At 53.1% G+C, this 14,044-nt stretch overlaps 3 protein-coding genes across 3 annotated transcripts; 1 reads left to right on the top strand and 2 right to left on the bottom strand.

Annotated features, from left to right (window-relative positions):
• Positions 1-2,910, bottom strand: ASPVEDRAFT_136477 (putative C6 transcription factor; the record flags this gene model as incomplete). The annotated part of the gene is made up of 1 exon (XM_040807299.1): positions 1-2,910. The coding sequence occupies one exon, from the start codon at positions 2,908-2,910 to the stop codon at positions 1-3; it is 2,910 nt and encodes a 969-aa protein (XP_040670264.1).
• Positions 2,911-8,240: 5,330 nt separating this feature from the next.
• Positions 8,241-10,402, bottom strand: ASPVEDRAFT_54645 (hydrogen/calcium exchanger domain-containing protein; the record flags this gene model as incomplete). The annotated part of the gene is made up of 10 exons (XM_040814955.1): positions 8,241-8,333; positions 8,486-8,499; positions 8,547-8,766; positions 8,820-9,121; positions 9,170-9,453; positions 9,501-9,542; positions 9,590-9,637; positions 9,684-9,747; positions 9,794-10,309; positions 10,399-10,402. The coding sequence occupies 10 exons, from the start codon at positions 10,400-10,402 to the stop codon at positions 8,241-8,243; spliced, it is 1,587 nt and encodes a 528-aa protein (XP_040670263.1).
• Positions 10,403-12,271: 1,869 nt separating this feature from the next.
• ASPVEDRAFT_30949 (glycoside hydrolase family 72 protein) lies at positions 12,272-13,956 on the top strand (the record flags this gene model as incomplete). The annotated part of the gene is made up of 2 exons (XM_040810408.1): positions 12,272-12,352; positions 12,418-13,956. The coding sequence occupies 2 exons, from the start codon at positions 12,272-12,274 to the stop codon at positions 13,954-13,956; spliced, it is 1,620 nt and encodes a 539-aa protein (XP_040670262.1).
• Positions 13,957-14,044: the final 88 nt, after the last annotated feature.

The following is a 14,044-nucleotide window of genomic DNA, read 5'->3' as shown; positions in this document are numbered from 1 at the left end:
TTACCGCGCAAACTCCGTCCATACCGTGCTTAACCAGCCAGCCGGGACGCCGACTTCGGACGCCGTGCTGGGGGATTGTGTGCATTCGCTGCCCTCGAGGAAAGCGAGGACGTCATCACCGCCGAGGCTAGTTGACCAGAGGCTGTTGAAAGTTTCGAGGCCATCTAGTGTTGCTGGCGGAGATGCGCCAGGGTGACCGATGGATCCTGGGGGTGGCAGCATTGGGAGACCGTGGGTAGGCGCAGCGGCACTGATTGGGGGCAGAGATTGCGAGTATGATGCTGAAGGCGGTTGCGGCCGAGAGTTCAGCCACGAGTTTATTGGCTGTAGACGTGCGGATGAGGTAGGGGTCGAGGTGTTTGGAAGCCCGCCGTAGGCACTCGAAGGTGCCAGGGAAGGGAGCGTTGGAGAGGAGTTGTTGTATTGCGCGCCCTCTGGGTGATGCTGGAGTGACGGGAGAGAGAATGGTGACTGTGATTGTAAAGATCGGCCCGGGGGAAGTGGGAGACTGGGTCGGCGTTCACCATTGGCATCTAGGCTAGGGAGAGGAAGACCTGGGCTGTTAACAGGAACCCATGACTCGCGACGTCCGCCTGCTCCATCCAGCGGGCCCTCCCCAAGATCACCAGGGTCACTGCGGATGTGGTTGCTGCCGGTGTCACTGACGTTCGTCGCTCGATCGCCATCCTCTTCGTTGCCCGAGCCGTCGGTAAGTTGGTCGTCGATGCTGCCAAACTCCAGGAACAGCTTCTCCAACAGCTTAAATTCATCCAATCCTCCACCAGACCCACCTTCACGCACTGGGCGGATCCCATTGACATTGTGCGGGTCCATCGCATCCGGACGCAACATATCTCCCCTACGCGAGTTTCGGCGGAAGTCACGCTTGACTTTGGAGAAGTAACTATGCAGGCGGTTTAGGGTTCGGAACCAGCCCGCTGCCATCTTAAGACGTGGCCGCATCTCACGGAGGACTCCCAGAGCCTTGCGCGACTGGAGTTGGCCTTGCGGGTCGCCCCGGTGTACAGGGGCGAGGGCGCCGTCAAGATCCATCTGCGGGAAATGGGTGGCGTATACGCCTACGAATGCGGCATTGTAGATAGCAAACCCGACGAGCGGATTCTCAACAAGCACACCGCGTTCCTGGCAGGTTATTGCCAGGTCCATCAATTGTCGAGCGGCAGCAAAAAGTTCGCGGGCACTGTCACGCCAGAAGCCTTCCGGCATTCCAGTCTTATCCACCGGTTCATCGAGGGGCCCGACGGGCTCTGCGCAGCGCACAGGAAGGAAAGGAATATAGGCGCGGTGAAGAACAATTACCGAGAGGAAATAGACCAAATGGATAAAGGTATATGGGTGGAGCAGGTTGTTCTTATACATGATATGGGTATCAGTGTTGCGGGGAGAGTATTGCAGATTGCGGGACAATGCATCACGGAATTCTGCTAGGGAGGTTCGAAGCCGGTAGAAGCGCGAGTCAGGATGCCATGGGGGTAATTGTTCGTTTCGTCGTCCTCCAGCACAGGACCACTTGGCAATGCTTCCCCACACTCGTGTGATACGAACGGCTCGACTCAAAACTGACTCTTCAGCGCCAATCTCCCACCGGTCAATTTCCTCTTCGGTGGAGTCTTTCCGCCCTGAGACCGGTGACCATGGATGGTTATCGGCGCCATTCTGGGGCATTTTCCCCTCGCTATATCCGCCAATACTATGACGGAGGCTGGGAATTTGCTGGGCCCCTTGGGAGGCTGAGCTGAAGCTTTGCGGGCGCCGACCGACAGGGTCGGTCAAGCGAGCAGTGCGGACCCGCTCTCCAAAAGCAAAGGCGTTTTCACTGGGCAATTGGATGTCCAGTTCCTTGACTCTGATCATGCGGGGGCGGTATTTTCCACTACTTAGGGAGCGGTCAAGAATGAAACATGCCCAGAAAGTACGACGCTTCGTTTCCTGTGCGATCACCTCGTCCGATTGATTTTGTTCCTTTTGTTCGGGACGGGGCGTTATTCCAAACATGTCTGCTTCCGTTTTTAAAGCTGGTTCTCGAGGTGCATCCCGAGAGAATACATCATTCTCCAACTCAAACGGGAGTCCCATAGCCTGAGACATGCGGATGGCCATTCCAACATACAGCCACGCGCTCTTGCCACGACACATGCCCCATTCATGCAGGGCAAGCATAAGCAACGCCTGTACCCGCGTCAGGTCCGGAACGGCAAGGCTGGCGCCATCCACGCCGGCTAGCCGGCTGCGCAGTGCCGTCGCATAGAATTCCGAGGCAACGAGGGGGTTTGGTGGATTTCCTGGAGCAGAGGGAGAATGGTATGCGGCAAGCTGAGGGTGGAAACGAGCAGTGAGGGCAAGAACCCCTAGAGGAATGAGTGGATTAGGCGGCGTTGACGGGGCGTTCGGGGCCTGATCCCGAGGGGGCTCTTGTGAGTTGGGGACGGCGGTTGAGGAGACATTGTTAGCTGATGTTGGAGGTGAGGTTTGGTTGTTGCCAGACAGCTGCCTAATCTGGCCCATGAAAGAGGCGGGATGGAGGAAGGGAAGAATTGTGGCATAGTGCGCCTGGAATAGGTCGAAGACTGCCTCCCAGACTTTTATGGTGAGGACGGATGAATCGAGGGCATCGAGGGACGCCTTAGAAGCATCCCTGGCGGCCGATGAGAGGCCGACGGTTTTGCGCGAGCGCTGTCGCTTCGGACTATCCCAATCACCATTGCGATCTTCCCCATCGGCCAGGGCTGCGATATCTCGTTTGGCGGCAGCGCCGACGCCAATGGCAGGCGTAGGGTAAACACATTCTCGACCGGAGGATTCGCAAGCGCGGCAGGTGGTGTCGATGCCAGAATTGACGCACTTGATTTTACTTCGGCGGCAGCGCGCGCAGGCGATACTGGACCGCATGATGTCGAGGGTTGATCAAGACGGGGCGGCCGTCTCACCCACGGTTGTTTTAAGTTCGGGGATCGGAAGGAAAGACGCAAGGAGAGCGAGATCGAGCAACGAGATGGGAAGTGAACGACGTTATAGACAGCCCAATGCTGAAAAGACAGGAAACGGCAGCGCTAATTGCAGCGGTCGCAAGGCAAGTGATTCTTGTCACCCTGTCAGGCCGCAGCGCTTTCCGTATCCGCCGTATTTCTCCGGCAAAATTCCCCGGGATTCCGAGGGGGGCGACGAGTCGGACGAGGGTTTGGGCGACTGGAGAACGGGAGTAGAAGACGGGACAAGGCAGGAGGAGATGGTACGATTGCGAATTGTCTCGCCACAGGCTGTTGAATTGGCAGTCAGTACCACATTAACAGCAAACGCAGCAGATCAAGGGCTGTTGCACTTTCTCGCTTTTTTGCTTCCTTTTTTCACACCTGTGTGCCGTGTAGCAGAACAGGGCCGAGAGAAGGTTGCAAACGAACAGGCCAAAAAAAAAAAAAAAAAAAAAAAAATTAGGGGAGGAGAGGGGAAAATCAAGAGGAGCAAAAATGAGATGAAGAACGAGGGCGCCGTTCGGAGAAGGCAAAACGAAGGATGGGCCGACGAGATTCCTTCGGGGAAGGAAATGGGGTGGAATACCTGATCTGGGAGCTGGGAGAGCGGAGTGTGGGGGAAGCGAGTCAGGCGAGGCTCCAGAGCCGGGGCTCCAGTCAGGGACGCGTCTGGAGTAAGGGGCCGGGGCCAAAGGAGGGGGGAAAGAGGGAAGAGGAGAAGCGACGGCTGAGCCGGGGGAGAGACGAATGTAATAAAGGCGCGAAAAAGAAACGAGGCGTGGTGAAGACAGACGGAATCGTGGAGCAACCTCGAATTGCGGAGAGGCCCGACAGCGAGAGAGTCCGGAGATGACACTAACAGGACGAGCAAATGAAGCCAAACCGAGCGGCCGGAGCGTGAAGGGTGGAGCCCACTTTCCGAGTGCCGAGAATGTGATTTCGCACCAGAGGGAAACAGAATAAAATACGCCGCCGTCAGGGCCGCCAGCCCGCCCGCCAGCCGTCAGATGCTCTGCATTCCGTCGGAGCCAGTTCCTTTCCCGGCCTGTTACTTGAGTCTGGGAATCTCCCCAACCCTGCCCGCTGGGACTTAATATGCACACTCCAGCGTCATGACCGGCCCAGTCTTGCTTTCATCCACGCATCCAACGCTACTAATTGCTGCCATTCCCTGCAACAGACCCGAGACGGACCGAAGAAGCCGGCTACCAGCAGCCGTGTGGAACGTCACTTGACAAGGGCGAATTCATTACATAACGGTTCCTTGGTTGGAGACTGGCAGCAAAGTAAGCTTTACATTTACAGCCTGCAGTGCAGTTAGTCGACGGTCCCCGATCGTGGAAACTGCAGGAAACAGGCTGCGATTCTTCATCATTATTCATTGCAGCTGCACCCCGCGGGGAAGACCCCATGCCCAACTCAGTCCTCCCCAGCTCGACGAAATACGAGGCAAGGTTGGACAGGGATTGATTCCCGATCGACACGGCATCGACTGTTTGGTTTGCCCGACACACCGCACCACGGCGCCTGGAAATTTCAGATGACCTTCCCTGTCGGGGAGCCCGGCCTTCTCCAAGACGCCAGCAGTGGGCCAGCGCTTCAAGGTGTTGTGCGTGGGAAAAGCGAAAACCCACAAGCCGACCGCGACCGACTGATCGGAATTCAATTTTGCGCTGGACAGCCGGCAACGGAAGTTCCCCGCGCATTTTAACCGGTCCCGAGGCACAATCCGACAGTCAGGCAGTCCAGTCCCAGACAGTCCCAGTCTCCAGTCTCCAGGCAGCTGACCCCGCAAGTAATATCTGGCCTGCTATAGGAGGAGAATCTGCCTGGCCCCAGTCTCGCGACCAGCGCTGGAACCGTTGCACTCCCAGCACGCGCGCACTCGCTCGGGCTTTCCCGGGGAATACCCGATGCTCTCGAATTGGCAATTGTTGCCGCTCTCTCAATGATATATGGATCTAGAAAGGAAGGTAGAGGAGTAAGGGTTCTTGCAAGGTAAAAAGGATGTAAACGAACATTACTACGAGGTAAGACAGTATTCTCGTCGGCACGGCTCCATGCAGAGCCGACATGGCACAGGCTCTGGTGCTCCAGTCACAGTTTCAAGTCACCACAGACCAGCGCATCCTGTCGGGAGACGTAGGACTGGAGGCTGCCCGATATGACCGGCCGAAAAGATGAGAATGTGATTCCGGCAAAGGATGTGCATGCTGGCACTGGCACCTGCCCCTGCATTCCCCGGCTTCTTCTCGCTCGACTCCCCTGGTTGGCTGCTGGGATCCTGTTCTCGTCCCTGAAGGCAAGTTAAATCGTTTAAAAATACTAAGCGACTCATTGAATCCCGATGCTACGCCACCACCCAATTCCCGCCTGTGGAGGGATGTCCGGGGGGGAGAACCATTCACGGTTCAGCGAGCAGGCGAAAATCTGGGGCACACTAACCCCCAACTGTGGCCACGAGAATGCCCAGGTCGGCCCAATGCTACCTTGGCAGCGACCTCGCCCGTCGCTAGGCGAGACGAATCATACCAGTCTCGCCTTTCTTCCCGTGCCAACCGCGGACGGTCCAAAAGTCCTCGGATGTGCGAGCTGATCCCCTCTTTACTCAACGTCCATGCTCACTCCGGGAGTATTGGCCTATAGGCGGCATCTTATTGTGTGAGACTTCTTCGGCCATCCAATGACGGTAGATGCTGCAATGAAACAGAGTTCCGTGTCAGAAGCAATCTGTCAGGATGAGCACGGCCTCAATCTGAGCAGTGCACGGTCTGGGTTCCCCATGACGGAAACAGGCGGCTATTGCACGTGAAGTGAGATATCGTGGTCATGTTTATGATGACGATGCTAAGGGTTCGCGGAAAGGTGGACAGGTCTCTCCGCGCTGCCGACTACTAACCGACACTCTGTACCATTGGAGCGATTGAATCTCTCACCCAAAGTCAGACCTGCGCGCCAGATTCCGCACCTTCTTCCGGCGATTCGTATAATGCCCTGTCATGGATGCCTTTACCAGCCTCCGTTATATATGTTCCCCGATCACATTGCAGGAAGAACACCATAACATCAATAAATAGACGGTATAGCATTGGTCTCACTCCCATCGGAGAATATCCAAAATATCCCATTGTATCCCCAGACCGCCGCGTGATCCAGCACTTGAAGCTGGCGTGGTTGAGGTATTGTCAACCCCCACGGTGCTTGGGCCTGCAACGTCAGCCAGTCAATATGGCGGTGGAAGGCAGGTGCTTTGCAGGCTAGCAGCTAGCTTTCCCCGGGAAATCCATCTTCAGCTAGATTCTCCAACATTTCCGATCCGGTAATTTTCGCGTGTGCCAATTGGGCTTTGCGCGGCCCTTGCCTTCGATACCCGACCCCAGTGCTACGGCATGTAGTGGGTTTCATCGACTTTGAATTGCCGGCCGGGTTGGAGCTGGTTGAAATGAAAGCTGGATGGAACAACACCGCCGAGGGACAGGCGCTTTTCCGACCCGGAATCTGATTCGCGGAGCCACCGTTCTCGAAATTGGAGGCATGGAAATTAACCTGAACCCAAGGTAGCCCTAACCTCCCAGAGCAAGGCATCGGCACAGCTCCGTCTAATCTTGACAGGTATAAAAAAGCGCGGTCTTTCCTCCGTCCGGGTCCTGAACATTTATCCGAATAGAGTCGATTGTTCTCACCCCGGCGCCTGCTCCACTCGGGGGAGATCCCGTCGGAGAAGTTGAACGTGCGGAGACGGACGTTTACGTATTGGTTTGGCCATGCTGTTTCGCCGTTTCGCCGTTTCGCTGAATTGCCTTGTGCCCAGGCTTTACTAGGACAAGACTGGACTTGGACCTTTGGACTGGCTTTGCCTGCCTGGTTTTTGCGCGGTTGAAGCAACTCGGGTATTGAATTGGGGGGTTGGACTTTGGTGAGAGTGCTGTCGGCTGTTAACTTGAGTCTTACTTCAGCCGCTCGCCTCAGGAATCAACAGACGAAGGACTAACCTGGGGAAGTATACTAACTTGGAGGGATTGATTTCCTTTCTTACAACTTGGTGAACCGGAAGTGCTTTTCTCGGATATGAGTATAAGCTTTAATTGGCATTGTTCCAAGTAATCTCACGGCCAGCCCTTTCTACGCTCCTTTCCCATTCAATATAGTACAATAGTACAATTATAACAATACGACCAATAAGCACCATTTATCAACCCGCGACCTATTCCTTCGCATCCTCCTTCAACCTCACAATCCGATCGAAAACAATTTGAAAAAGCCTTCTCCGAATATAGAGCCACAGCTGCAAAGAACCCGTCTAATTGACACTTGGGACTTGGGACTTAGATGTCTAAAGAAGGGCGTCCATCTGTCGACATTGCCCATCCTGGTGAAGGGGCGGTTCTTCACCTGCTCCATCGATGTCAAAGCGGCAAGGTTGACATTCGTCCACCGTTTGTATAGTAAATGAAGTATTCACTAGAGTAACACAAGGAAGGCTCGCTCGTTGCTAGCGTAGCAATGGAATGGCATAAATGGGTCTTACATGGCTGTATTTGTCTTTTCTGTATTGATCTTGTAGAGAGTTCTCCCCACCATTCACTTAGGTCGAACTGTATGGCGGACTGGATCAGAGTCAATCGTGCTTTTGTTTGGACCCTGAGGAATACGCAGGGAGGTCTGAATGTAGGCTTTTTCCAATTTAATTTACTTGCTTGGTTTACCCAAGCTGCTCGTTTGGCATTATAGATTGTTGGCGCTGGATATATATATATATATAGTACTTTGACAGTCTGAGCCGTTGGCTGGGCCAACATGGAAGAGCCAGGCCCTAACCGGGAGAAATAACTAATATTGCCAAGCCCACTATTTGTTTCTCGACGTAGATAATTTAACCGATAATATAGGAAGCTTGGAACTGTGTTGCCCCCACGTTATTCGTCCATCGAAGCCTACCCCCGTCAGCGCGTAGAGCACTACTATTAGATTGCTTGACTCATGTCTTGCGGACACGGCGGCTACTCTATAACAGAGCCACATATATAATATAATCACGTATAGGCGTATGAGAATAGAAATAAATATTAAAAACAATACACGTGTCAATTTCGATACTGAAAGGAAACAAATAGCCAGCGTATGGTGCGGTCGATAAGCGAATGTGTCTCATGCGCCCGTGTTTAGTGGGTTGGAATTGCTCGGATAGAACCTGCACACGTTCACATTAACAGCGTTCCGGTGGGAACCCATTCGTTAGGGAGATTGTACTTACCAGGCGGCCACAGAGATTATCACGTACATCATCATCAACATGACGCCTTCGAGCCAATGCGATTTGCCGTCTCCGATGAGGTAGTTTACCTGTGACAATTAGCAAGGGTGGGCTTGAGACGTGGGACGATCGACATACCAAGAGTACGGATACAAAGAGCAGGATCACTTGGAATGCATCAAAGTAGAGTGTCTGATCAGGTTAGTAGGGATACAGAAAGTGAGTGTCGCGCGGAACACACCATATCATCATTTCCTACACTTGTTAGCTTAGTCTGCGTGACAAGAGTGTGGTAGACTTACCCATAATCCAGCCGATCACGACAATGAGCGGAAGCACCAACAATGCAATCTGCATACTCGATCCCACTGCAACTCCAATGGCCAAGTCCATCTTATCCTTGATCGCCACGGTCACTGCTGTGGCGTGCTCGGCCGCATTGCCTACAATCGGGAGCAAAATTAACCCGACAAATGTTTTGGAGACGCCACCACGTTCGGTCAGCGCGTCGATTGAGTTCACCTATCCACATTAGCCAATATATTTACAGCCACTATTCACGACGGGGTAGGCACCATGTATTCAGCACACAAGGCGACAAACGCCGTAGAGATGGCCAGTGTTAGAACAGCAACCCAGATATGAAGCTGGGGTTCCTCCTCCGCGTCATCGGGGTTCTGAAAAGACGGCTTGTCCGAGCCTGCCAAAGCCGCCGACATATGACCGATCTGGGCAATGCCTCTGCTGGCATCACCCACTGATACCTTCTGTCGTATCTTCTCGGCCTTCTGGCTTGGGGCGTTGTAGATCTCCGTGTGTGACTTGAGCTGGAAGTAGAGGTAGCATCCGTAGATGATCAGCATGATCACACTGGTGCCTAATGCGGGTGAGAATAGCTCTATAGTTGATGGTCCTGGAAGCTTACCTCTGGACAGTGGTACGACTTTTGTTTCATCGTCCGCTCCAGACCAGGCATGGAATGCCGTGGGAATGATTAAGCACCCTACAGCCAGAGAAAGAAGACTGGCTGCCGTTTGCGCGACCACTGGGTTGAAGTGTTGCTCCAGGCGGTTGAGACCACCGAAGAAAAAGCACATGCCCATGACCAAGAGGAGGTTGGACAGCATACTGCCGATCAGGGATGTCTGCACAATGAGCACCTCATCATCGATCAAGGCAATGATGGCGACAATTAACTCGACGGCATTTCTGTAAATGTTAGCGCAAGCCAACAAACCGAATGGGGATCCTCGTACCCGAAAGTCGCATTGAGTAAACCGCCAATTGTTTCTCCGGTACTGCATTCTATTAGTGCCATACCATATATCCAGTCGAGGTTACATACCGTAGTGCAATCTCCTCCGTCGCAAAACTAAGCATGGCAGCTAACGGGCTGTTCGGGTCAGATTTGATCCATTTCATTACAGCCAGAAACATACATGATGGCAATAAAGTTGACCACGAAAACAGCCACTGGGTCGACTTTGACATAGTTCAGCGCAACTACCAACTGTTAGCAATGTACTGCCCGAAACGGTGATTGACTTACTTCCAACCGGAGCAGCAAGAAGAAGGATATTGATCCATGAATTCAAAACAGTTGCCTTGAATTGTCCCACAGCGGTGAATCTCTGTTTATCTGGCTCATCCTCCGGGGGTTCTCTATCATCTCCGTCCGAATGATTTGCCATCCCCAGAAATTTTCGCTTCCGAGGTTTTCCGTCTGATTCGATGCCGTCGTGGCCACGGGGTGTAACGTTGATCGGCGTATTGCTGCTCATTGACGGATCGGGTTTGTCCATACTGTTAGTTCGAGCCGTAGAGCCTGCAGTCATCCCTGTTGGTGGTGGGTATGTATCTGGATGGATGGGACCACCTAGCCCTTCTCTTAATTCCCTGTTGCGCCGTTGTTCATCCGCAAGGCTCTCTGCATCAGCAGTGCGAGCTGGTGCTAACCGACTCTCAAGTTGAATCGAATTTGACCGTCGGGGGCTTCTCCGGAATTTCTTGAACGGATTGTGTATCGTGGGCTCTCCATCCTGGTCATACCATGCCAGATTCCTGGCTGCACTTTTGTACCGATCTACCAGCGAGATCAGAAAGGGGGAAGATCAGAAAAGGGGGCACTGAATCAGACGGGTGGAAGTTGCTCACGCATGCCGTTAAGCGAATATCGGGTTCGCGATTATGTGATGTATCTGTTCAATATCTTAGAGCAGGGCTTTTCGTGTATATTGTATATATGTTGTACGATCGTAAGCCACAGCGTGTGGGTAACCCCGCGCCACGACAGTGAGCATCTTGGGCCGACAAGGGAGGTATCGGGCGAATAACGGGCTGGAGGCATACTTACAGCCTGACTCGAAGCAGCCTATGATGGAGACTGTGTGGCTGAGCGACCCTCGGCTGAAGGTATGTTGCAGATTGTTTCTGCCTGGAGTGGATGAAGATGAGGCTGGTGGTTGGACCGTCGATGGCGGACTGGACGACCAAAACAGAGGAAAATGAGGGTCGGGAAAGAAACCAAGCGTCTTCCGGTAGAAGTGGCCAAAAGAAAGTCGGTGGAAGAAAGCCAAATGAAGGTAAAAGAGCGACAAACAGCGAAATTGGAGGAAAAACGCGACACAGATCCAAGATCTCAAAGTCTGCAGCTGCACGAAGATCAGTTTCGCAGAGAATTAGAGCCACCGCTAAGCGTCCATGGCAACTCTTGTGTCTCTTGGCACACCCTGTCAACAATTCGAAAGCTTGGGGCCTTCATTCGATCCGGGTTCTTCGCGTTGACTGGCTCCTTGGACCCCCTGATCCATTTCATCGCAGGACCGTCGTCGCTATTGTAGACATATGATTGGCCATGGAGTGTGGCGATGCAGCCCCTTTCCTCGAGCAACCATTGATGATATAACATGCCATCTCCATATCCCTTGATGAAGCCATGAAGGCACAAACACGTAAAATATTTCTCCATGCAGGAAGGAGGCGATTTCCACGCATACTCGAAGCTATTCAGCTTGAGATTGGTGGTAAGAATAGCGGTCAGGATGGAAGTGTTCTCAGCTGCGTGTTGACGTTGACAGTCTGTGCGGTTGAAGGAAAAGTGCCAATAAGTAAGATATGATTAGAATACCCGTTAGGACACCTTGTATACACGACGTTGTAAACAATGTTTCTGAAGGCTGAGCAGTGAGCAGCATTAGCCATTGATGTTTCTATCCGAGCGGAGCGTTGATGAACAGTGGCCTCGCTCAAGCAACGACAAGCAATTATTGGCAGAGAGATAAGACATCACCAAGTTCTGGGCATGGTAAAATACCCGTATTTATGGTACGATTACGGTACTTATGGTATATGTGCAACAGGGGTCGCTCATCTGGCCAACGAGGGTCCAATCCAAGGGACCTAGTTTCAGATTCTGGCCGACTATTCTTAGCCGGGCGCCTGACCACAACTTGGACACTCCCCTGCCAGGCTTTTCCAGGAATCCAGGCTACACAAATACGCGTAATGATGCATCGCCAGAGGTAGGTGATATCCTTCAAGTGTGCTCAGCACGTAAAATTCCCTTGGAGCTGGATAATATAAGGGTCCCCTATTTTCCCTGAATTTTCAGGGACCGGACCCTCAGGGACGGGCTCCGTGATACCCGGTTAATGAAGGACAAACGGACCCAAGGAACACCAATGTGCATTCATATTGCGTTCACTGTGCGAGACGACGGAATAATACCGTAATTACAGAGGCCGTACGACCCACTCCTCTCTCGACTCCTTTATCCCCATCCAAAACCCTTCTGACTTGTTCTTCTTCCTCCCTCTTGCCTCTTCTTTTTCTGCGCATTCTTCTTCATCAGTCGGCTACGTATGCTTGCCGTCAGTCACTCGTTGTCTTCGATTATTTATTGCTGAGCTTTTGCCTGCCCTCGTTCAGGAACGGTTGAACATCCCCAACGATCTTCGTGATCAACCACTGATTTACCGATCGTCTTTTCTCGACACTCATTCTCCAGTTTTTCTCTTCTCTCTGTACAATGAAATTCTCTCTCGCCATTGCTGGCGCGTCTCTCGCCGGCAGCGCCCTGGCGGCCCAGCTACCCGAGATCGTTACCAAGGTGAGCCAACGCACGGTCGCATTGATCCCTGGACCCTGAGGCCATTTTGCTGACGACGACGATAGGGCAACAAATTCTTCAACTCCAAGAGCGGCGATGAGTTCTTTATTCGCGGTGTTGCCTACCAGCAGGAGTACGCATCCAACGGCTCGACCACGAGCAACTCACACTACACTGACCCCATCTCCGATGACTCGAACTGCGAGCGCGATATCCCCTACCTGAAGAAGCTGAACACCAACGTCATCCGAACCTATGCGGTGGACCCTTCTAAGAGCCACGACCGTTGCATGGGTCTGCTGGCAGATGCTGGCATCTACCTGATCACTGATCTGTCCTCTCCTGGCGACTCGATCAACCGGGCCGACCCCAGCTGGAACGTCGATCTTTACAACCGCTACACTAGTGTGGTTGATGCCTTTGCGAACTACACTAATGTCATTGGTTTCTTCGCTGGTAATGAGGTCGCAAACAACAAAACCACCACCAACTCGATCGCGTTCGTCAAGGCCGCCGTGCGTGATATGAAGGCTTATATCAAGAAGAACCACCGTGAATCTCTGGCTGTTGGTTACGCTACCGATGACAATGCCGATCTTCGTGAAGACATGAAGGACTACCTGATCTGCGGTGATGAGGAGAGCCGCATTGACATGTTCGGATACAACATCTACGAATGGTGTGGTGACTCGAGCTTCCAGAAGTCCGGATATAAAGCACGCACTGAGGAATTCTCCGACTACCCCGTTCCTGCTTTCTTCTCCGAATATGGCTGCATTGACCCTAAGCCCCGCAAGTTCAGCGATGTGCCCACCCTGTTCGGCCCTCAGATGAACGACGTGTGGAGCGGTGGTATTGTGTACATGTACTTCCAGGAGGTCAACGACTATGGCCTGGTCAGCGTTGACGGCGACGATGTCAAGACCAAGGATGACTTCTCTTACCTCTCTTCTCAGATGCAGAAGGTCACCGCTACCGGTGTCAAGAGCGATTCCTACACCCCTAAGAACACTGCTGTCCCCAAGTGCCCTGCCACCAACAAGGACTGGGAGGCCAGCTCCAATCTTCCTCCTTCCCCTAACGCCAACCTTTGCTCGTGCATGGAGAAGACTCTGACCTGCAAGGTGAAGAAGGATGTCGAGGAGAAGGAGTATGGTGAGATCTTCGGCTACATTTGCGGTCTTGAGAAGGGCAAGTACTGCGCTGGTCAACAGGCCGACGCCATCGAGGGCAAGTACGGAGCCTACAGCGTCTGCAGCACCAAGCAGCAGCTTTCCTTCGTTATGAGCCAGTACTACAACTCGCAGAACAGCGACGATGCTTGCGACTTTGATGGCCGCGCCGAAACCGTGGATTCGTCCGACGCCAGCGACAGCTGCAAGGACCTGCTTGACCAGGCCGGCGACGATGGTACTGGCAATGTTGACACCCCCGAGGGCGGTGTTGGAGGCGACGCTGGCGAAGACTCTTCTTCGTCTAGCGAGACCTCTGACGGTGCTGCCGGACTTGGCCCCAGGCCCTCGGCTGTTTATGTTGGTAACTGGCAATTGGGTGCCTACATCATGACTAGCGTTGTTGCTGGACTTGGTATGATTCTGCTCTAGGGCCGATTCGTTTTTGGTAGGGGCTTGTAGTTTTGTTGGTTCCTGTATTCATTCAACATTCTAGTACATAAATAGTCAATTCTATTTG

The sequence above is a fragment of the Aspergillus versicolor genome, assembly GCF_001890125.1.
Source record: "Aspergillus versicolor CBS 583.65 unplaced genomic scaffold ASPVEscaffold_7, whole genome shotgun sequence".
Lineage (NCBI taxonomy): Eukaryota > Fungi > Ascomycota > Eurotiomycetes > Eurotiales > Aspergillaceae > Aspergillus > Aspergillus versicolor.
The sequence above is the reverse complement of the archived record's forward strand: the minus strand, read 5'-3'. Positions and strand labels throughout refer to the sequence as shown.